The 23,962-nt window shown below is 30.3% G+C and overlaps 1 protein-coding gene across 1 annotated transcript; it reads right to left on the bottom strand.

Annotated features, from left to right (window-relative positions):
* Nucleotides 1-277: 277 nt before the first annotated feature.
* Nucleotides 278-4,313, bottom strand: LOC110651566 (probable xyloglucan glycosyltransferase 12). The gene is made up of 5 exons (XM_021806939.2): nt 2,669-4,313; nt 2,206-2,514; nt 1,743-2,033; nt 1,396-1,509; nt 278-1,298 (listed from the first exon to the last, which is right to left on the bottom strand). The coding sequence occupies exons 1-5, from the start codon at nt 3,437-3,439 to the stop codon at nt 678-680; spliced, it is 2,106 nt and encodes a 701-aa protein (XP_021662631.2). The 5' UTR covers nt 3,440-4,313; the 3' UTR covers nt 278-677.
* Between the last annotated feature and the right edge of the window lie 19,649 nt (nt 4,314-23,962).

Raw genomic sequence — 23,962 nt, 5'->3', positions numbered from 1 at the left:
AGAAAATAAAGTAAAATGGCCAACAAGTAATCAAGAATTCCTATAATTGGGTGTAAGTGATGTGTTATTGGTAAATGGCCAGAAAGTTGCAATTTAGAGAAACTTGAAAGAGAGACAGTCATCAATTTGGCAGTTGGCATTAGAGCTGAGATACCTTCAGGATCTGGATAAACCATGCCTGAGTTGAGATGCAGAATAAATTTCTGGTTTCGGACATCACTGAAAATTTGATTACAATTTATAGCAAAAAAGGCAACAAGGGGAAGTTCTGTAATCGTTATAAAACTGTGACTAAAATTCGTGATTGATGCTTTTAACAACAATTTTTTTTCTCTTACAAAAAGAATTGAAGCAAAAACAAAAGAATGAAAAAACAAAAAAGAAAAAGAAAACCACCTTACATATAATCAAGAGCATTGATATTATGTATTCTTTCACTGGAACCCAACTGCAGTCATTCTTTTGTCCACTTGAAACTCAATTTCTTCTCACATTTGGGCAGAATCGTGTATTGGGGTTCTAAAGGATGGAGGCCAATCAAGAAAAGGATGCACTCTCAGCCCACTGATGATCTCCCCATATAAGTTCCTGTTCAGCAATATTCATATTTCGTGTGCATCGATGTTGCCTTTATCTATATCAGTTATATAACCCCTACAATCCACCATATATATCCTTCACTGAACCTGCTCCCCTATCAAATCAAAACCAACCAGCAGGAATGATATTCCTTGAAACAGCAAGAAGTAGAAATGGATCCCCTGAGCAGACAGGAGACTCCTTGCTGAAGCTGTTAAAAGAAGAAAAGCCAGTGCCAGCTCCTTTGTATATATCCTATTATGCTTCTTTTTTCGAGCCTTTTGCTCCTGCGTAAGTTCTTCTTTCATCTCTACAAGATTTGGCACTGAAGCCACTCTTTGATGATTTGGCTCTTTTTCAGCCAAGGAGACAAGATCACCCTCAGAAGAGCGACCAGACTTCTTAGTAACAACCCATTCGTAGGCGCTTCCTAGCTGGAATAGACCAGAGATCATGGCATTGAACTTGGTAACTGACATAGTGTTCTCAAATAGAAGGTAAGGAACAATGAAGGGGAAGGATTTTGGTGCTGGGAGGATATTGAGAAATGACATGGTGGCTGGAATATAACAGACAATCCATGCTGGTAGCTCAGCCTCTGGTATGAACATTGTCATGGGCAAAATTATGCAGAATAGGGTGAAAGAATAGAAGGGTAGGATCAGCTTTCTGAGCAGAAAGAAGAGAAAGATCATATTGAACTTCTTCCATATGCTAATCTGCAAGAACCAGATAGGAACAAAATTACCAATTGGAGCAAACAAAATTCAGGAAATCTGTAATCACTGATAAAATAAAAGCTCACGAAGTGTATGCCTTTGATCGTATGATATCTGGCAAACAGAGCCTAAACAACTGCATGGGTCCAGAATGCCATCTGTGCTGTTGCTTCCTATACGCCTCATATGATTCCGGTAACTCACACAGGCACTGAACATATGAAGGAACTAATTATTATTCTCATATAAAATCACCAACTACTACTATCAGTGAGATATTCATAGAAATTAATGATAAAAACATTTAACTCAACTCAACTCAACTATGCCTTTATCCAAAAAATTTGGGGATAAAAACATTCACTCTGATAAATTAATAATGAACTAATGAAGCCAATCAAAAATAATAATAATGAACTAATGAAGAACTAGTGTAGATTATACCTCAACATCATTTAGGAAAATGAATTTCCAGCCATGAAGATGAGCACGGACAGCAATATCCATATCCTCAACAGTAGTTCTCTCTAGCCACCCACCAGCATCCTCCAGAGCTTTTATCCTCCACACACCAGCCGTTCCATTGAACCCAAAGAAGTTAATGAAAACACCATTCACCTGCTGCTCTACTTCAAAGTGAAATGCTAAGTTAATATTCTGCAACCTTGTTAACAAGTTCTCCTCTCTGTTCACAAATGACCATCTTGCTTGAACGAGCCCTAACTCTTCGTTTTCCTGTAGTTTCATCACAAAGAAATCCACATTCAATTCCAGTCCTTGCCTCTTTTACTAGTACGCTTATATGCTTAACAAAGACACTAAACAAACCGTGTTTCAATAATTATAGTTGCTAGTCCAAGAAAGTAGAAGTCCTACAATACAAAAACAAAGAATCAAATTGAAATACCTTAAAGTGAGGTACTGTTCTTTTCAGAAAATCGGGTGCAGGCTGGAAATCAGCATCGAAAATAGCAACAAATTCATAGTCTTTGACATAGCTGCAATTCATTGCAGACTTGAGATTACCAGCTTTATACCCTTCTCTGACTACTCGATGCCTATACACAATGTTGGCACCCTCTTGCTGCCATTTGTTCACCTCTTCGTTAATCAACAATTGCGAGGTTGGGTCGTCAGAATCGTCTAGAACTTGAATTAGAATCTTGGATTTTGGCCAGTCCAAATTGCACACAGCAGCAATCGATTGTTGATAAACCTTAAGACGCATTAAAAACAAACGTCAAGAACAGTTAAAATAAAAATTAACCTCAAAGAAAATGAAGTAGCCAGCTAGAATTTAAGCCAAGCTTAAAATGAACAGTGACCCAGTAGAATTTAATTTAAGTTCAAAAATGTGAATATGAATTAACCTCTTTCTCGTTGCACATGGGGATCTGGACAAGAACCATAGGAAAGAAGCCATTTTCGCCGGATTCAAGATCGGCAATTGCGTCCTGTTTGGGAATGGGTTTTATCTTCTTGAATCGGATCCAGAAGCAGCCCAAACAGAGAAGAAGCCTGTCCAAACTCTGGATAAGGAAGAGCACAATACACACATTGGCAAGGAATTGCAAGGGAGGAGTGAGATACTCCACGCGAATCAAAACCCATCGAGAATACAAAGAATCAAAAATGTCCTTAAACCCAAATGGTGTCGCTAACAGGTACTGCAATTGGAGATGCGGAGCACCAAAATGCCAGCCCTTAAAATAGGCAGCCATCTCGAACCCCAAGAGTAAAACTGAGAGCCATAGAAACACCTTGATGCATGAGTAGAACCGGATTTTGACTGTTGGGTTCTCATTTTCCCTGCCGGCGTCCCCATCAACTTCGATATCCGTATCAGTGCGGCCAGAGCGGAGACGGCGCTTGATGACGGAGCCAAGGGAGACAATTGCCGAGGCAATGGAGGTTAAACAACCGGCGGTCTTGTGGGCTTTGAGGAGAAGAACCCAAGTGAGCTGCTTGGCGTTCTTGTTACGGGACTTGTCATGGGGACGAGACGGTGAGTCACCGATGAGGAAATCTTCTTCGGATGGACCCTGAAGCTCGAACATTGACCAGTTGGGGTTCTCCATTTTGACCACCACGGGTGTGCCTCTATGGCCATCCTTAGCCCACCAATCGAACGAGGGTGCCATTGTCGTTAAATTTAGTCTATTGAGTCTGATCTATAAAAATAAACCACGCTCACAAACAAAAGAAAACTAGCGAAAAAACAACAAAACAAGCAATCAAATATTATAGATGGCCCAAAAACTTCGCTTTTTTTTTTCTCTCCCTCCTTTCTCTAGAGGCTGAAGAGGCTATAACTTTGATATCACTGTCAGAAGAAATAGATAAAAATGGAAGGGGAAAAAAGACGAGTTGAGGATGAAGAAGAAGCAACAAAGCAAGGCGTCTCTAAATCATGGTGACATGATAAGGACACAAGTTACACCAGAGAGATCTATTGCTCCCAAGAGAAACAGAAACTCAAAAAAGTCAGATGCGCATACAGAACGCGAGCTATGACCAGCTAGATGAATCCAAAAAAGCTCTCCTTCAATTACAGCTTGCAATACGGGAACAGAACGAGGAGTAGTGGTATACAGAGAGACTTAGGAAATACATGGTAACAGCTCAGCACGTCTTTCTTATATATATATATATATATAATTAAAATTTATTTTTCAAGAAATATACACTCAGTCCAGACAAACACCCAAAACACAATTTCTATTGTCAAAATCAAATGGACCTTTAGCTTCATAAAAATCAAACAGCCGCTTCTTTTCTCTTTTTCCAACCAATGTTATAAGAACAAACACTACAACAGATCAATCACCCAACGCAGATCGAGAATGATGAAAAGGAAGGGCAGGTGTGAAACGTTTTATCAAACGAAGCGGTTAGAACTAAAAAGCGTTTGGATGATAAATGGGGGGTTGGTACTGAGTTGATGAAGAATCGTCCATGGCCGACCTATCTCATATGCCCTTAGGGAAGGGTTAAACGGAAAATTATGACCGATTCCCTTTGATACTGTTTAGTACCGTTAATTCTCAGCTTCAAAACGGTGTGTTTTTTTCCTTTGTTTTTTAACTGAAATTGTATATTGTTTATTTTTTTCTTTATTTGGATATCAGTACCACGCTCTGGATGAAGAGCGTTGATTTTACACGATTGAAATGGTTCACTCTTATGATTAATTTTGCCACTTGTCTATGCTACAATTAAGCAGCCAAATCATTTGGTAAAATCAAATTTTACCCTTTTTATTCATTTATTTAATTAACATTTTTTCTAACTATGTTTCAATTCAAATATTCAATTTCATTCTTTATATATACAATTGATTTTCTTTTTAAATTTATTATTTTTATAAAAAAAAATCTTTTGGACCTTAATAATCTTATTAGTATTTATTTTTTTTAGTACCTAACCATCATTGTAATAATTAAGATCTTTTAGGCTCTTATAATTTAAAAATTTTGGGTTTAATAACATTTTATAATTAAGATCATTTATTAAATAATCGAGTTATGTCCTATATTTATCATTTATCTCAAATTATTAATTTCAGTGTTTTCTCAATATGAAAAATAATTTAATGATGATTAAATTAAATATTTATATTTAAGTTTATATATTTGTTATATATATTTATTATTTAAGTTTGGAAAAATTAAGAATATATATATATATATATATATATATATATATATATATATATGTCATTTTATGTTGAGCCTGTGGTAAAAAAAATAGGCAGATCCATCTGTCAATAAATTAATTCTTTAAATTTCATATTAAGTTTGTGATGAAAATTTTGAGACAGACATATTTATCAATGAATTAATCTTTTAAATTTTATATTAATTATCAATTATATATGAATGTGAATTATATAAAAATAAAAAATATTAAAATTATCATAATTTTAATTATAATTTATCCTTTACCATTAATTTATGTGTGTATAAATAAAATTTTTTATTAATTAAGTAATTAATTAATTAATTAATAGTATAGTAAAACTACCAAAAACCCATCAATTTTGCCTCTTGTGACAAACGGATGATGATATCTGATTTGAATTGAGACAGAGTTGGCGTGAACACGCGCTTCCGACTGCAATTGCGCATGTCAAGCAATCTTTTTCTCAGCTGGAAATAATTAGTCTGCATGTAAATTGTCTAAATTGTCCTTTGCCCTTTCGTAAAACACCGACAAATTTCAGTCAAAGAGAACGAACTTCGGTGAAGGATAATTTTAGAAAATCATCTGGCACCAGATGAAGCAACAATAATAATGAGGGGGGAGTACTATTGTGCTATTGTGCTACTCCCCTTCTCCTTAACAAATTACTGCATCACCAACTCTCCAGCAACTGATGGACGGTCATGATTTGTTTCTACGTGAGTGTTTAGCAGCAGGCCCCTGTGATACGCGTATTATGTGATCAGGTTAGGTGTGATTGAATAAAAGGACAAGGGTCATTATCTATGATTAATCAGGGACGGGTTATTATAATTTAAAACTCTAATTATGACTCTAATTAACTTAATTAGCTATGTATTATGCAAAGACGAGTGAAGCGATACCACAGACATGAGACATGCACAGGAGGACATCTCCGAGACAAGTGCCGACCTAATCCTACGGAATCTTAATTTTTATTAACCGGATTAGTTTGGTCGGATATCATGTGAGGTAAGTTGGATTTTATGCCGCAATGAGTTTAATAATTATTATATTAAATTTTTTATAAAATTAATTAAAATATATAATTAATATATGAATCAAAATAAATGGATAAATTTATTTATTTAAAATATGTATTGCATATTACTATATTTATTATAAAAATTTGTGATTTAATTTTTTTATTAATTTTTATATATTATATATTATTATTATAGTATTATAAATATTATATTTAATTATTTAAATTAAAATAATAACTTTAATATTGTTTTAATTAATTATATAAATAAAAATATTTATTAATTTAAAAATTATTTTTTATTCAATATTTTTTTATAAAAGTTACGTGTTATATTATTAATGTATAATATTAACTAAATTATAAACTTAAATGTAATATCCAAAAGCATAACTCAATTTAAAAAAAAAAATTATATATATACTAAATCATATATATAACTCATTAAAATAATTTTTTAATTCATTAAAATATTATTATATTTAATAAATTTAGACTTATTAAATACTTCATCCTAAATATCTATTATTTTAATTTTTTAAAATAAATAATAACCTAAAAAAATTGAAACTTATTTACTAAAAGTCTAAAAAACAAATTTGTGTTTGTTATTTTATCTATTCAATTCTATAATCAATTGACAAATTTGTGTTTGTTATTTTTTTTAACAACAAAAAAATCAACTTAAAAACTTAACAGTAAAGTAAATAAAACAATTTCGCCTAATATTATATTATTTTTATGACACCCTTTACCCATCTACAATATAGCTGAGTAAGATATGTCACACAGTGTACCGGAACACCCTATTTTATTTCAATCCTTTTTATCATTCCTTATTTATTTTTATCATAATTATGAAGTACAATTGGTGAAGTATAATTTATTTAAGTTATTTATGGAAAACATCAATTTATTTGAGGTTCCGCAAATTTTTTAGAAAATTCGGTAGAGTACCGGCTAAAAATGGACAAAATAGTTCTTCGGAACCTGTAAAAACATTTCCAAAATTTTCAATCAATCAATCCTAAACTCCATTTCATTAATAAAATCTCAATATTTTTCAACAATATTTTCATTTCTCAATCATTCATTTCATATGATATTTATGTAAAAGTCATCAAAAAATATTCACTTTTTCATTCAGAAGCACAATTTTTACTATTTACATCAATATCAAAATACATTACATAAGTCTTAATTATACATGAGAAAATAAAAGTTAATTACAAAATACCCAAAATGAAACCTAGTTTCCTACCAATGCACTGATATCGATGAGGTGACATAAATACTATGCAGAGCTGCAGAATGTCTCACTCAGTCTGTGGTCTACTGGGCTCTCAGTCGGTCTCTCCAGAACCTACGCATGACAAAAGTAACGCGCTAAGCAATAATGCTTAGTGGTGCCAATAATAAAATAAAAAAAGAAATAACAGAAAATAAATATGCAGTGCATGTTCTGATGTCTTATGCAGATAATTTTTCGATAATTATTGTAATCTTATTTATTTTGTACTTGTTATATTCATAATTTCATTAAATTTATCCACTTTCATTTTTAGTTGCCCAAGTAACTATACTGGATGATTGAACTGGATAAACGGGTAAACTGGCACTGGGTATCAAGTACCTCGGGCCGTTACACCATCAGTCACATATGTATCTCCTGGTGTGCAACAGAACAGCTAATGAGCTGTAATAAATATTAGGCATAAGACCAAGTATCATCACAATGTCAAAATGGCTAAAAGCCATAAAATCACAGAATGGCATAATGCCATCTGTAGTACTGCTAATTGAACCCTATTGGCATGCCAACCTATCCAAACCAACCTTGCTAGGTGTACTAGGGCATGTTATACTTTTAAATTATACAATTCTTGAAATTTAAGTTTAGGTGTTACTATTTATTTCATTAATTAACTAAAATGTTGACTTTTGCATAAGCAATAGGTACATTGGTTCTAATACTCCCAACATACCACATTTTGCATTCTAAAGTTATTAGTATTGGTTGCTAATACCATTTCTAAGCTTAGTGCTAGTTATTCAAAATTTTCAGATTTCAAGCCTCGTGTTTACTGTTCCATTGGTCATTTTTACAATAGGAATTTGGTAAAGTTGTCAACATGAAAGTTGTTCCTTATTATATCTAGTTACATTTCTTTTTTCGAATCACTCTATTTGGAGTTTTGTAGCTCAAGTTATAGCCTAAACACCACAACTGGCCGGATTGTAAACTTTTCAGATTTTCTGGACTGACCAAATCTAGAGTATTTTGTGCAGTGACTTCATATCACTTTTTGAGCATGTTATGATCAAAATTTGGGTTAGGTTTCTTCATGAAAGTTGTAGGTCTATATCTCAGCTCTCTGCTGATAAAATTTCAGGTCAATTAGACCTTTCTACACTGAGTTATGACCAAATGAATAGATACTGTTCATTTGGTCATTTTGCCCAAGTAGAATGCAAGTCATCCGGATTAGGGCAATTTTTAGGTCAACTTGGTTTGGTTTTCTGGGCAGGGTTTCTATACCAAAGTTGTGCCATTATGTGTCTAGTTTCATGTCCAATTGGCCTTGTACCAATTGAACCTCTACAACTCCATTTATAACTACCCAAACCTGCTGGACTCATGCTTAGTCCTGCAGGTCAGCCAAGGCAGCTCACCCACACTCAAATGCCAAGCCTCAACTCACTTCATTTCCTCATCATACACATTCAAATGGTCATAATTGACCATTACAAGGTTAATGAACCATCACATGAGTAAACCCTAATGTTGTTCAAGTGTCCACATTTTCAAGGTTCATTCACGCATCACACTTGCATTTCACTTACTCTTACATGTTCAATCACTCATCTCATGCTATGGGCAGCTCATAAACACTTTACTTCAAGTAATTCATCAAACCCTAACCATCCCTAGGCTGCCCAAATTGTAGAGATGAATATACATAAGTTTTATTTTGTTTTTCTTACACTTTTCCACTTATCTCATGCCAATAAACATGAATTAAGTAAAAGAGATAAGAGATTGGACACTAACCTCTTTGAGCAGAATTTCTAGGTAACAAAACTTCAATCCTTTCTCTTCTTTTTGCTACAACTAGCTTCTCCAAGATGTGGGAATGATTTTTAGTAAAGTGAGTTTAGGGTTTTGTGGGGAGGAAGCTTAGGAAAATCAAGCTTTAAAAGAGAAAATGGAGAGAGAGCTTCTTGGCTATGGTGGACGGGAAATGAGGAAGAAGAGTGCAGTTTTTTCATTTCAATTTTCTGCCCATTTAACTCATTTTAAGTGGTTTATGGACATGTGTCACAATGTGATTGGGTGAGAGTGCTTAGTGACATAAGTATGAGGTCAAAATTGTAATTTTAATTCATTTTCTTTTCTTTTCTTTGCCACTCATTTTCAATTTAATTTTTAACAATATTTATTCATATTTTAGATCATAATAATTATTTACTTAACTAGACAAATCGGTCAAAAATTATCTCTGAAAATGAAATGACCAAAATGCCCTCCATTTGGCTTATTGAGCCAAAATCGTCTGTACCGATTGAAAATTTTTTTTGAGCATTTTCTTGGCATTCTAATGCCAAAAAAACCTCAATGACTCTTCTCTTGATTCCCAAAAATTATTTTATGAATTTTCTCCCTGATTTAGGGCTTCTATTTGCGAGGATCACAACTTCCCACTAGGTTACCTATCGCTAAGGCACCGACTCATTTAACTTGGTTGTATTTTATTTCTAAAATTTTTCTTAAATTTTTCTTATTAATATTTAAGTTAATTATGGTTCCTCATTTTAGTTTAAATATTTTTCCGGACGTTCTAGCTGTCCAGACCGACACTGATCACCGGAACAGTAGAATGTACGGAGTTGCTATAGGGAGGGTGTTACAATTTTAGTATTTTATTGTATATTTAGTAGATTAAAATTTATTGTGCTCAGTGTTTTGACAATTAACATGCATACAATAAAAATATAGTGTATTCATTAGGTAACTTACTTGTGAAATTTGCATCTATATTACCGATTGCAATTATAAGTGTTAATTTTTTGATCCCACTGAGTTAATATCTATAATTTATATAAATATATGAATGAGGAGTGAATTTTTAAATAAAAAAAATACCCTCACATATTTAATATAATTATTTAATTTAATTACTATAAAAAAATATTAATTAATTAATATATAATCTTAATTGAATAAAATTTAGAAATACTAATTTAAAAGGAAGTCTAAGTACTAATATTACAAATATACCATTTGTATTTATAAAATATAATTAAATTATTAGGAATACAAATCTAATAAGAAGTCTATATATTAATATTATGAATTTTTTATTTATATTTTATAAAATATAATTAAATTATTAATTAAAAACTAAACAAGATTAAAAATTCAATATAAGCCAAATTAATTAACATATCTTCCATAAAAAAATTATTAAAAACGGTAAAAGTAAAAAATTATTATTGAATTTAACATTTTATATTATATAAAATATACTATTTTAATTATAATAGTATATAAATTTTGATGCTTATTGTTTATACATGCAGTTGTAAAACAATCTTCGGTTCTTAAAAGAAAATCTTATTTTTCTTATTTATTTTTATTTCGATGTTATTTTAATATTTAAAAAAAATTATTACATATTAATTCCATATTTATTGTCCCAAATTATCAATTTTGAATTTTAAGGTGAATAAATTTTAAAATTTTGAAATTTTAATCATTAGATTTAAAAAAAAAAAGTTAAGTTTTTAATGAATTTTAATGTAATTTATTTTTTGTAATATAGATTAAATATTATAAAATTGGATGATAATAGTTTTATAATTCTCATAAAATTAAATAAATTGAATATATTTATATTTTAGATAAAAATTTTAAAAATTTAAAAATATTTGCAAATTAAAGATAATAAAAATGTACATTTTATGAATAGATTTATCAATATGCCCACCAATTAAATGGTTTAAAAAAAATTACATATTACTCATGCAAAATATTATCTCAAACTATTTTACATTTTTAATAAAATTTTAATATAATTTTATTTTTTACACTATAATTTAAATATTATTAAATTCTTTAGTATTTTTTATAATTACATAATAAAATTAAATAAATTGAACATATTTATATTTTAGAAAAAAAATTATAAAATTTTGAAAAATAATTATAAATTAAAAATAATAAAGATGTTAAAGATATTCACAGAACAATGTCAAAACTTAGGTTTTCTATCTTTTTTTTTCAAAATTTCTCACCTATTGAATGACTTAGAAAAAAATCTTACATATTATGCAAAATGTTTGTTTAGAGTTTTCTTTTTTTTTTTGTTATTAATTTATAAACATATTAGAATATGTAGAAAATGATATGAGAATACAATTTTCAACAAATATTTACTTATTTGATTTTAAATATGTTTGTTATTGGTTTTCTTAGTATATAATATGAGCAGTTGCAAAATTTAATACTATTCCAAAATTAAGATTATTTTTTATAACTATTCTTAATGAATTTTTAAAATAAAAAACATGGCTTTTATTATTTGAGGTTAATTGTTTTTATAAATTAAAAAGGTTTGCGACACATTGTAAGTATTATAATTAATAATAAATTAAATGTAAATTATTTGAAAAATAAGTTGTTAGTAGTATGCCCTAGAGCATATCATTTAGTATATATCTTGTACATCTTTTATTAATAAAAGGCATTTTCACTTTTCCATTTACATAATATATTTAAGTGTAATAGAAAAGGTACATTGATATTTTGTTAGAAATTTTATTCTTAAGTTGTTAAGAAAATGAGTGATAGTATTTCTAGCACAAAGTATCATAAATAGGTTCACAATCGAGGATACTTCACAATAAGGACATGACTTATCTGGTAAGATTGTATTCATGTTTGTTCTCAAGTTATTTATATGAGATATAAATAAGATGGAATGGTGAGTCTCATGCCATATAACAAACAAAATAGGCACTTATACATGATAAGTAGGCCGAACCAGTAACATTTATGACAAGCACATGGAGTTTACTCTTGTCAATGCATTATCATAAATTATATCAGTGTATATAATTTTTAAACTTGAGATAGCAAAGTTATGATACTGCTTTCATACTTGTACTGTGTATGGGTATATTGGCATGTGTTGGCTGCTACTAGTTATACATGGAGGTAGGTGTTGATAAAGATGGAATCTGTTCCTTTAAGTAAATAGGGATAAAATCCTATGTTCATTTAATTGTTCTTGATGTTTCAAGTTTCTGGCCAGAACAGATATATTTAATCAGAAAAGAGTTTCTGATGAGAAAATCTTTTTAATCAAGAACTGAAATTAAAAGAGAATATAATATTCATAGCAAATGTGGTTTCACATAAACCATGACTCTAACTTGAGTTGAGATTTTGTAACAGAGAGATTCTAGTGCATGGTAACATATGATTATAGGTTCATTTAAGGTAAACCTTATTACTAATTGGGTGGCCATGGCATGCTATGCTAGGTGTTAACCATGGTCTATGAGATACATAAAATGATTTAGAGAAATCATTTATAGTAAGTAAGAGTTCTGATGATATTAAGAGTTAATGTCATGTCTCATTACCAATTAGTGATGAGCCTAGTAAGTCACACACATACACAAGTAATCATCAAATTAAATATGATTTAATTAATTAATTAAATATGTTTAGTTTGCAATTAGATTGCAAAGTCCCTAGCATGACTTGAAACCAAATCTAGGTTATTGGATGTATAGTATAAGTTAAATTTATATTTAAAGCGTTTAAATATGAATTTAATTAATGAGAAATTAATTAATAGAGATTAATCAATTAATTTATATTTGATATAAATTAATTAGAAGAAGAGAAATAATTATTTTGGTTTAAGAACTCAAAATTAAGACACAGGGGTATTTTGGTCATTTCACAAGGTGACATGTGGCACTATGAGATGGTGACACATGGCACTATACATAAGCTTGCCATATGTATTTTAATCATGTAAGATGATCAAAGTCAAGATTAAATATAGGTTTGACACTTGGCACAATGTTATTGGGTCAATTAAACCTAGAGCTAATCAAAAGGTGACATGTGGCAAGGGTTTTAAGTGGTGACCTAGCTATATAAGTGTTGTTATGAAAAGAAAACATAACAAGCTGCCATTCATCTCTTTTTGTCGCCACCCTTGGCTGCTCTCCCTTCTCTTCTTCTTCATCTCTCATCAATTTCAAGAGATTAGCAAACAATCTCTTGAATTAAAAATACTAGAAATTATTTCTAGTGTTCTGTTTACATCTGTAATCTCTCAAAAGGCAAAACTTGATTTTCTAATTCATAGAAAAGAAAAAGCTTTAGAAGCTGTTCAAGGGCTGCCATAAGTGATCTTGGTGTGGACAAGCTAGAGGGACAACATCTGGTGTCCTAAAGACGCATCCCAAAGGTGCCAAACACACTACAGTGCATCAAAAGGTTAGTGCACTTATTCTTGATCTAATCTAAGGTTCTAATGAATTAATCTGTTAATTCTAAAATCTTAAATGGAAAATATAGATCCAAAAATATATTAAAAGAGTTTTAATATCCTGTTTATCATTGAAATCAAATAGATAAAAATAAATCTTGCATGATGCATGTGACCCTAGAAGAAAAATTTTGAATTTCAATGATATAAACTTGTATTTTTCATGCTTTCGCTCCTTCAATTAGTATTAGAGCCACTATATTTGCTATTTAAATTGTTGATTATATGATTTAATTGTGTGGTATGGTCATGAGATGATAGATCCATTGCTTGTTGCAAAGAAAGGTGGCGGCTTGGTTATGAACACCATTATGTGCGCAAGGTTTGTTCATCCCTTATGATGTGCATGGTTTTGGGCAATATTTGTACAATTGTTGTATGATCTAATGCTCATAATTATGTCCATTTTATGTCTAATTAAATTGTTTAATTAGAGTTTTAATCACACAATTAAATTTTAATTCAAATCTGAATTTAAAAATTGTTTGAATGTGATTCAAATCTGAATTTTTAAAGTTGTTTGAATGTGATTCAAATCTGAATTTTAAAAGTTGTTTGAATGTGATTCAAATCTGAATTTTTAAAATTGTTTGAATGTGATTCAAATCTGAATTTTTGAATTTGTTTGAATGTGATTCAAATATGAATTTTTAAATTTGTTTGAATCATATTCAAATCTAGATTTTTAATTTGAATATGAGATATTCAATTTAATTTAAGTATATATGTTTTATTTAGTTGTTAAATAGTGATATGCATGATGGATGATCATGGACTATAAAAGACCAATGTGATTGGATTTATTTTTTTTTATGTTTCTTTGGGTTGTAATTTAAATTAATTTTTTTTAATTTATTTTTGGGCATGTATTATTAAGGTTGTAATAATTTTTTTGTTGTAATTTTATTTATTTAGTTCTTGTAAATTCTATGCCAAGGATTACTATGTCATTGAATTGCAAGAAATCAAGGAAGTCAAAAGCATTGGTGGGACCAGTGGAAGGAATTCAAGATCAAGTATTGATTATGTACTCCTTCAGCAATTCTTGTAATATGAATGAATGAGATGCACCTAGGAATGCCCTGATTCAATTCTTGGTGGCTCAGAATTGAATCCCTTAGAAAGTCCATGATAATACCATATTTACTGTTTATCCATAAATGCATGAGATGTATGGGAATGTATGCAAGTATATGATATATGCATGCTAAATGGATAATGTGCAAAGTGAGACCTTAATAGTAATTTGGATGACCATAAAACCTTCCAAATAAATGATAAGTTGGAAATGTTATAGTTGAAGTAATTATAACATGGGCCTTCCATTGGGGCAATTATTTTAAGAAATTTTAAATAGTTGCATATGATGCAATTAATTTAAGAGATATTCTTAAGAATAATTGTTAAACATGGATGTTGTGAATATGTAAATGTTTTGGTGGCTAATATTGGATGTACCTGAGGACATTAAAATTATTTGCATAATTACTGGCTCAATGGGATCAACTTAACTAATACAAAATAAGTTAATAATGGATGTACCTGAGATTTTGAGCATTAGGGGCTAGGTAAAGGATTGAACCTCACATGAGATGTGATGGGCAAGGAGTTGCTCACTTATAGTTTATTGTAATTCCAATAATGGATGTACCTGAAGATGATCATTAGAATTATAAGAATTCAATCACCCACTAGAAATCCATCCAACTAGGATTTCTGTTTTCTACTTTGAAAGTGTAGGATTTGCTAAGTTAGTGGGAGGACCAATTTGATTAAAATACCATAGTCATTTTGGTTAATTACATGATATATTTACTAATTAATCTGGTTATTTTCTGCAGTTAATTTTCTGATAATAATGAGCACATAACAACCACCACCATCCAATATCCTTGCAAGCATACTTGATCGCAATAGGTTGACAAGACCTAATCTGTCTGATTGGCTAAGAAATTTGAAACTTGTCTTGAACCTTGAACATATAGGATATGTTCTAGACTCAAATGTTCCTGGTCCCTTACCTCTAGAGGCCACTCCAGAGGAACATGAAACTTTGGACAAGTGGAAGGAGCATGATATGAGAGCTAAGTGTTACACGCTTGCTTCTATGAGTAATGAGTTATAGAAGCAGCATGAAAACATGCAGAGTGCGAGTGAGATCCTCCTTCACCTGCAAGAGTTGTATGGTGAGCACAGCAGGAATGCTAGGTATGAGATATCTAGACAACTATTCCACATGAGGATATCTGAGGAACAGAATGTTGGGGATCATGTTCACAAGATGATTCGGCTGATTGAGTAGTTGGAACATCTTGACTTCAACATGGATTTTCAACTACAGACGGATTTGATCCTTCAGTCCCTTCCTGAGTCTTTTGGGAATTTTGTAACAAATTTTCATATGACTAAACAGGAATGCACCTTGGCTGGTTTACTCAACATGCTGGTTATTGCCCACAAGAATATGCCGGGCAATAAAGGAAAAGAGGTAGCTTTGATTGCATCTTCTTCTGCTGGAAAGTCCAACAAGAAGAAGGGCAATAAGAAAAAAGAAACCTCAGATTCCTGGTCCTTCCAAGAAAATAGCTAAACAGAAAGGGAAGACTAAGGCTGATGGAGGCAAAGGAAAGTGTTTCCACTGTTAGAAGGATGGGTAGTAGAAAAGGAACTGCCCAGAGTATCTTGCTTCTCTGAAGGACAAGAAGGACAGACCTTCAGAAAGTATGTCTATATCTTGTTATTTAGATTCTGATGATACTCATAATTCATCTACAGCTTGGGTTTTAGATACTGATACCAATTCTCACATTTCTTATGATATGCAGGAACTAACAAATAGTAGCAGCTTGCGTTCTTAGGATGTTAGAGTTCGGATTGGCAATGGCTCAAATGTTGAAGCTTTAGCCATATGATCTAAATCTTTTTACATGTCTGGACATGTTTTATTTTTGGATAATATTTTATATGTGCCTGATGCTTTTAAGAACATCATTTCTATATCTAGTTTGACTAGAAATGGCTATGAATTTCAGTTCACAGATGATATTTGCAATATTTATTTTGGAAATAAATATATTGGTTTGGGTTATATGAATGATGGTCTTTATTATTTGGATAATAATGACAAACACAAAATGAATACAAGTAATCTAAATGAATGCAATGCCATGGTGAAAATCAACTTAAGTTCAAAATATATTTGGCACTTAAGGTTAGGTCATGTTGCAGAAGATAGGATTGCAAAATTAGAGAAAATTGGGATTTTATCCTCATTGGGCTCTGAGCCTACTCCAACTTGTGAATCTTGCCTTCAGGGTAAAATGACTAGATCACCCTTTGTTGGACAAGGGCTAAGAGCTGAAAATATTTTGGAGCTAATACATAGTGATGTATGTGGTCCATTTAAGGAAATGGTTAGAGGCGGTTTTCATTACTTTATTACCTTTACTGATGATAAATCAAGATTTGAGTATTTGTATTTGATGAAATACAAACATGAATCCTTTGAAAAGTTCAAAGAATTTAAATCTGAAGTAGAAAATTGTGACATCCCTTACCCGTGTATAGTATACCCGAGTAAGCAATGTCACACGGTGTACCGGCACACTCTATTATACCTTAATTAATTTTTATCATGGTTTTGAATATAACTTGTGAAATATAATGTATTTGGATTTATGTAATGTATTTTGATGTTCATGTAAATAATGAAAATTGTGTTGGTGAATGAAAAAAATGTTGAGATTTTGATATTGGAGTTTGAGGTGATTGAATATGATTATTGGAAGTGTTTTTCACAGGTTCCGAAGAACTGTTTTCTCCATGTATAGCCGGTACTCTGCCGGATTTTCTTTAAAATTTTCGGAACCTCAAATAAATTATAATTTCGATAAATGGCTCAAATATATTATATTTCACAAGTTATATTCAAAACCATGATAAAAATTAATTAAGGTATAATAGAGTGTGCCGGTACACCGTGTGACATTGCTTACTCGGGTATACTGTACACGGGTAAGGGGTGTCACAAAAATCAAACAGGAAAAAGTATTAAAACTCTTCAATCAGATCGTGAAGGTGAATATTTGAGTACTGAATTTGATGAATACTTGAAAGAGCACGGTATTGTTTTCCAGCTGACTCCTCCAGGAACACCACAGCTGAATGGTGTATTTGAAAGGAGAAATCGTACCCTATTGGATATGGTACGTAGTATGATGAGCTATACGGATATGCCAATCTCCTTTTGGGGATTTGCATTAAAATCAGCTTTGTATATTCTGAATAGGATTCCATCAAAATCAGTTTCTTCCACACCTTATGAGATATGGCATAGAAGAAAACTAAGTTTTAGGCATGTTAAGATTTGGAGTTGTCAGCTTATATCAAAAAGTTGAACACTGATAAATTGGAAACTAGATCAGAAAAGGGTCAATTTGGTAGATATCCAAAAGATAATTTTGGATACTATTTTTATTTCCCTACATCACAAAAGGTTGTGATAAGTAGAGATGCCACATTTCTTGAATAACAGTTTGTTCAAGAAGGAGGCAAAGGAAGGCAAATAGAGTTAGAATTAGAGAATTCTGACCAACCAACAGATCAGATGGATATAGATCCATCTAGTCAACCTACACCTATTGATGAAACATCTACAGCTGTTCCTCGTAGAATAACCAGGGTATCTCACCCACCAGTGAGATATGGTTTCTTTCATGAAGAAGAACAAGAGTTGCCTACCCATGAAGAAGTAGATCATGGAGATGATCCACTTACTTATGAAGAAGCTATATCAGATATAGACTCTTCAAAATGGATTGATGCTATAAAATTTGAAATTGATTCCATGTATAAGAATCAAGTTTGGGATCTTATTGACCCAACTGAAGGTATTGTACCTATAGGGAACAAATGGGTTTTCAAGAAGAAAATTAGTTATGATGGAAAGGTAGAGACATATAAGGCAAGGCGAGTAGCGAAATAGTTTCGCCAAAGGTAAGGAATTGACTATAAGGAGACTTTCTCTCCTGTTGCCATGCTTAAATCAATTAGGATTCTATTAGCAATAGCTGCATACTATGATTATGAGATTTGGCAGATAGATGTCAAAATAGCTTTTCTTAATGGATATATTGAAGAAAACATTTTCATGGAACAACCTAGGGGTTTTGAATCCCAAGATAGTTCCAAGGTATGCAAGCTAAAGCGATCCATTTATGGGTTGAAACAAGCTTCGAAGAGTTGGAACATCCGCTTTAATGAAGCCATTAAGTCATTTGGTTTTATCAAAAATGAGGATGAGCCATGTGTATATAAGAAGGTTAGTGATAGTGCTGTTACTTTCCTTGTCTTATATATGGATGACATTTTATTGATAGGTAAGGACATAGGTATGTTGATAACTGTAAAGGTATGGTTGTCAAATACATTCTCCATGAAAGACTTAGGGGAGGCAACCTATATTCTTGAGATTCGCATCTATAGAGATAGAGCGAAAAGAATAATTAGTTTATCCCAAAGTCTATACTTGGAAAATGTGTTAAAGAGGTTTAACATGCTTGATTCCAAGAGAGGATTGTTGCCAGTGAGACAGGGTATCCACCTTTCTAAAGAGATGTCTCCAAAGACACCTGAAGAAAGAGATAAAATGGTCAGGATTCCATACGCTTCGACTATTGAAAGTTTGATGTATGCAATGTTGTGTACTAGGCTGGATATCGCATATGTTGTTAGTTTGACTAGCAGGTATCAATCCTATCCAAGTTTGGAACACTGGATAGCTGTCAAGAATATCCTTAAGTACTTGAGAAGAACTAAGGATTTATTCTTGATATATGGAGGTGGAGACTTGCAATTGGATAGTTATACTGATTCTGATTTCCAATCAGATATCAATGATAGAAAGTCTACCTCTGGATATATGTTCATTTGTAATGGAGGTGCAGTCAGCTGGAAGAGTTCCAAACAGAGTACGACTGCAAATTCCACTATCGAAGCTGAGTATATTGCTGCATCAGATGCTACAAAGGAAGCTGTTTGGATAAAGAAGTTTGCGATAGAACTTGCAGTAGTTCCTTCCATTGAGTCAGCAGTTCCATTTTACTATGGCAACAATGGAGCAGTCATACAGGCTAAGGAACCCCGGTCTAACCAAAAATCCAAACACACAGAAAGGCGCTACCACATTATCAGAGAAATAGTTGGACGAGGCGATGTAGCCATGCAGAAAATAGCATCAGCTGAAAATCCAGCTGATCCATTCACTAAGCCTATGTCACAGACTCAGCTAGACCGACATCTTGAGAAGATGGGTTTAAGATATTGTAATGAATGGCTCTAGTGCTAGTGGGAGATTATTAGTAATATGCCCTAGAGCATATCATTTAGTATGTATCTTATATATCTTTTATTAATAAAAGGCATTTTCACTTTCCGTTTACATAATATATTTATGTGTAATAGAAAAGGTCCATTGATATTTTATTAGAAATTATATTCTTAAGTTGTTAAGAATATGAGTGACAGTATTTCTAGCACAAAGTATCATAAATAGGTTCACAATCGAGGATACTTCACAATAAGGACATGACTTATCCAGTAAGATTGTATTCATGTTTGTTCCCAAGGTTTTTTTATGAGATATAAATAAGATGGAACGGTGAGTCTCATGCCACATAACAAACATGATAGGCACTTATACATGATAAGTAGGCTGAACCAGTGACATTTATGACAAGCACATGGAGTTTACTCTTGTCAATGCATTGTCATAAATCATATCAGTGCATATAATCTTTAGACCTGAGATAGTACAGTTATCTTGTATATAGGTGGTTTGAGTTTGATACTGCTTTCATACTTGTACTGTGTATAGGTATATTGGCATGTGTTGGCTCCTACTAGTTATATATGGAGGTAGGTGTTGATAAAGATGGAATCTGTTCCTCTAAGTAAATAGGAATAAAAACCTATGTTCATTTAATTGTTCTTGATGTTTCAAGTTCCTGGCCAGGACAGATAGATTTAATCAGAAAAGAGTTTCTGATGAGAAAATCTTTTTAATCAAGAACTGGAATTAAAAGAAAACAAAATATTCATAGCAAATGGGGTTTAACATAAATCATGACTCCAGCTTGAGTTGGGATTTTATAACAGAGAGATTCTAGTGCATGGTAACATATGATTATAGGTTCATTTAAGGTAAACCTTATTACTAATTAGGTGACCATGGCATGCTATGCTAGGTGTTAACCATGGTCTGTGAGGTGCATAAAAAGATTTAGAGAAATCATTTATGGTAAGAAAGAGTTCTGATGATGTTAAGAGTTGATGTCAAGTTTTATTACCAATTAGTGATGAGCCTAGTAAGTCACACACATACACAAGTAATCACCAAATTAAATATGATTTAATTAATTAATTAAAGAGTTTAATTAATTAATTAAATAGGTTTGGTTTGCAATTAGATTGCAAAGTCCCTAGTATGGCTTGAAACCAAATCTAAGTTATTGGATATATAGTATAAGTTAAATTTATATTTAAAGCGTTTAAATATGAATTTAATTAATGAGAAATTAATTAATAGAGATTAATTAATTAATTTATATTTGATATAAATTGATTAGAAGAAGAGAAATAATTATTTTGAGTTGAGAACTCAAAATTAAGACACAGGGGTATTTTAGTTATTTCACAGGGTGACATGTGGCACTATGAGATGGTGACACATGGCACTACACATAAGCTTGCCATATGTCTTTTAATCATGTAAGATGATCAAAGTCAAGATTAAATATAAGTTTGACACTTGGCACAATGTGATTGGGTCAATTAAACCTAGAGCTAATCAAAAGGTGACATGTGGCAAGGGTTTTAAGTGGTGACCTAGCTATATAAGTGTTGTTATAAAAAGAAAATATAACAAGCTGCCATTCATCTCTTTGTGTCGCCACCCTTAGCTGCTCTCCCTTCTCTTCTTCTTCATCTCTCATCAATTTCAAGAGATTAGCAAACAATCTCTTGAATTAAAAATACTAGAAATTATTTTTAGTGTTCTGTTTACATCTGTAATCCCTCAAAAGACAAAATTTGATTTTCTAATTCATAGACAAAGCTTTAGAAGCTATTGAAGGGCTGTCATAGGTGATCTTGGTGTGGACAAGCTAGAGGGACAACATCTGGTGTTCTAAAGACGCATCCCAAATGTGCCAAACACACTGTAATACATCAAAAGGTTAGTGTACTTGTTTTTTATCTAATCTAGGGTTCTAACGAATTAGTCTATTAATTCTAAAATCTTAAATGGCAAATGTAGATCCAAAAATATATTAAAAGAGTTTTAATATCCTGTTTATCATTGAAATTAAATAGATAAAAATAAATCTTACATGATGCATGTGATCCTAAAAGAAAAATTTTGAATTTCAATGATCTAAACTTGTATTTTTCATGCTTCCGCTTCTTCATAAGTATGATAAGGTGAACAAATTTTTTCACTAAAAAAATTTAAATAATTAATTATGGATATTATTCAATGTATTAAAATAAAGTCTAATTTATCTACACAATAATTTAAAATTTATTATTAAATTTTATTTCTTTATATAGATAAAATTAATTACGAGTTATAAATTGTTTGATAAATATGCAACGTAAGTGCTTTAAAGACTTTTATATATATATATATAGTCTAAAATGGATTCATCTCAACAAAATCTTGGCATAAATGACAATTTAATTTGAAATTTGATAAAATTATAATTAAATATTTTTCTTTAATTTATTAAAATTATTCACTTAATTTTAAATCTATCTACAATATAATATTACTTTGAAAAAGTAAATTTTTATTAATGAACGTAAGAAAATAGTTAAAAAAAGAAAGATAAAGTATAATTTGTCTATTGAAATGTTAAAATAATTATTTTTTATGATGGACATTGCATATTATTTGTATTCGTTATAAATACTCATGATTTAAATTTTTATATATAAATTTTTTATATAATTTTATATTATCATAATTTAATTTTTAATATCTAATTAAATTTAATTTTTGTAATAATATTAAATTATATTTTATTTCTAATTAATGTTAGTTCAAAAATTATAACAAAATAAAATTAGTAACAAATATTAAATTAATTAATTAAAATAATATAAATAAAATACTATAACTCAGTAAGGAAACACAAAATCTTACCAAAATCAACCTCTATGATTCCAATTGAATATCTACCAAATGAATGAAATTATATAAATAAGTTTGAAAAATTACACAAAAATGATTATGCAGATGATAATAAAATGAGAAAAGAAATACCTGAAAAATTAGCCTCTTAAAATATATGAATAATTTAGGTAGCCTTTATCAATAATATCCCTTCTACTTTAAAAAAAATATATTTATAATAAAAGTTATGATAAGTAATATAGAAACCCAATACAATAAGAATTTTATAACTAAGAATTTTTTATTTTTATTTTATTTAAAATAAATTTTTTAAATAATAAAAAATATAATTATAAATAATTTTAAAAATTAAAGGTATTTTTCACAATTCCATTATTGCCCTTCTCACTTTTAAATTAATTTGCTTCAACATCTCATCAATTAATTTGTTTAATAAATCAATAGGTTTCTTTTAATATATAGGTGAATAAAATGAATATATTATATATATATATATGATAAGTTAGTTAGATATTTAAAATATAAAATTTGTGATTTTGATTGTTCATAATTATTGTTTCTTATAAATTTATATTATAAAAATTAATAAAATAATTGAAAAAAAAATGTAAATATTGATGATAAAATAATTCAATATGATATAATTTTTATCAAAAACTTAGAGAGAGTGAAAATAAATTAGTATGTAGCGTATATTTAAAAAATCTCTGTCAATTATTTTAACATATTACTAATTAGTTTCTATGTAAATGAATTTTTTTTCTTTAATTGTATATTTTGATTAATAAAAATAATATTATATTGATCATAAAATCTATTTTAATTTTCATGATTTTTATTAAATAATTACTCAATTCGACTAAAAAATAGAGCCAATAAATGATGGTTCAAAACTAATCTATATCTAAAAAATTTCTAATTATATTTTGTCAAAATCTATAGATTATTAATTAAACTAGTAGAAAAATAAAATTTAAAATGTTTTAGTAACTCAATTAAAAAAAAATTTAGATTATCACTTTAGCAAATACTAAAAATTATGTTATAAAGTTTTTTTTTTTTAATATTACAATATAAATTGTTAATAACAATAATTATTCTAACATCCATTCATAGTAATATTTAAAAAAATATATATATATATATATATCTGTTAGAATTATGACTTAAAATTGTAATGAAATTTGGAGAG

The sequence above is a fragment of the Hevea brasiliensis genome, chromosome 2 (genome assembly GCF_030052815.1).
Source record: "Hevea brasiliensis isolate MT/VB/25A 57/8 chromosome 2, ASM3005281v1, whole genome shotgun sequence".
In the NCBI taxonomy this organism is placed as follows: domain Eukaryota; kingdom Viridiplantae; phylum Streptophyta; class Magnoliopsida; order Malpighiales; family Euphorbiaceae; genus Hevea; species Hevea brasiliensis.
The sequence above is the reverse complement of the archived record's forward strand: the minus strand, read 5'-3'. Positions and strand labels throughout refer to the sequence as shown.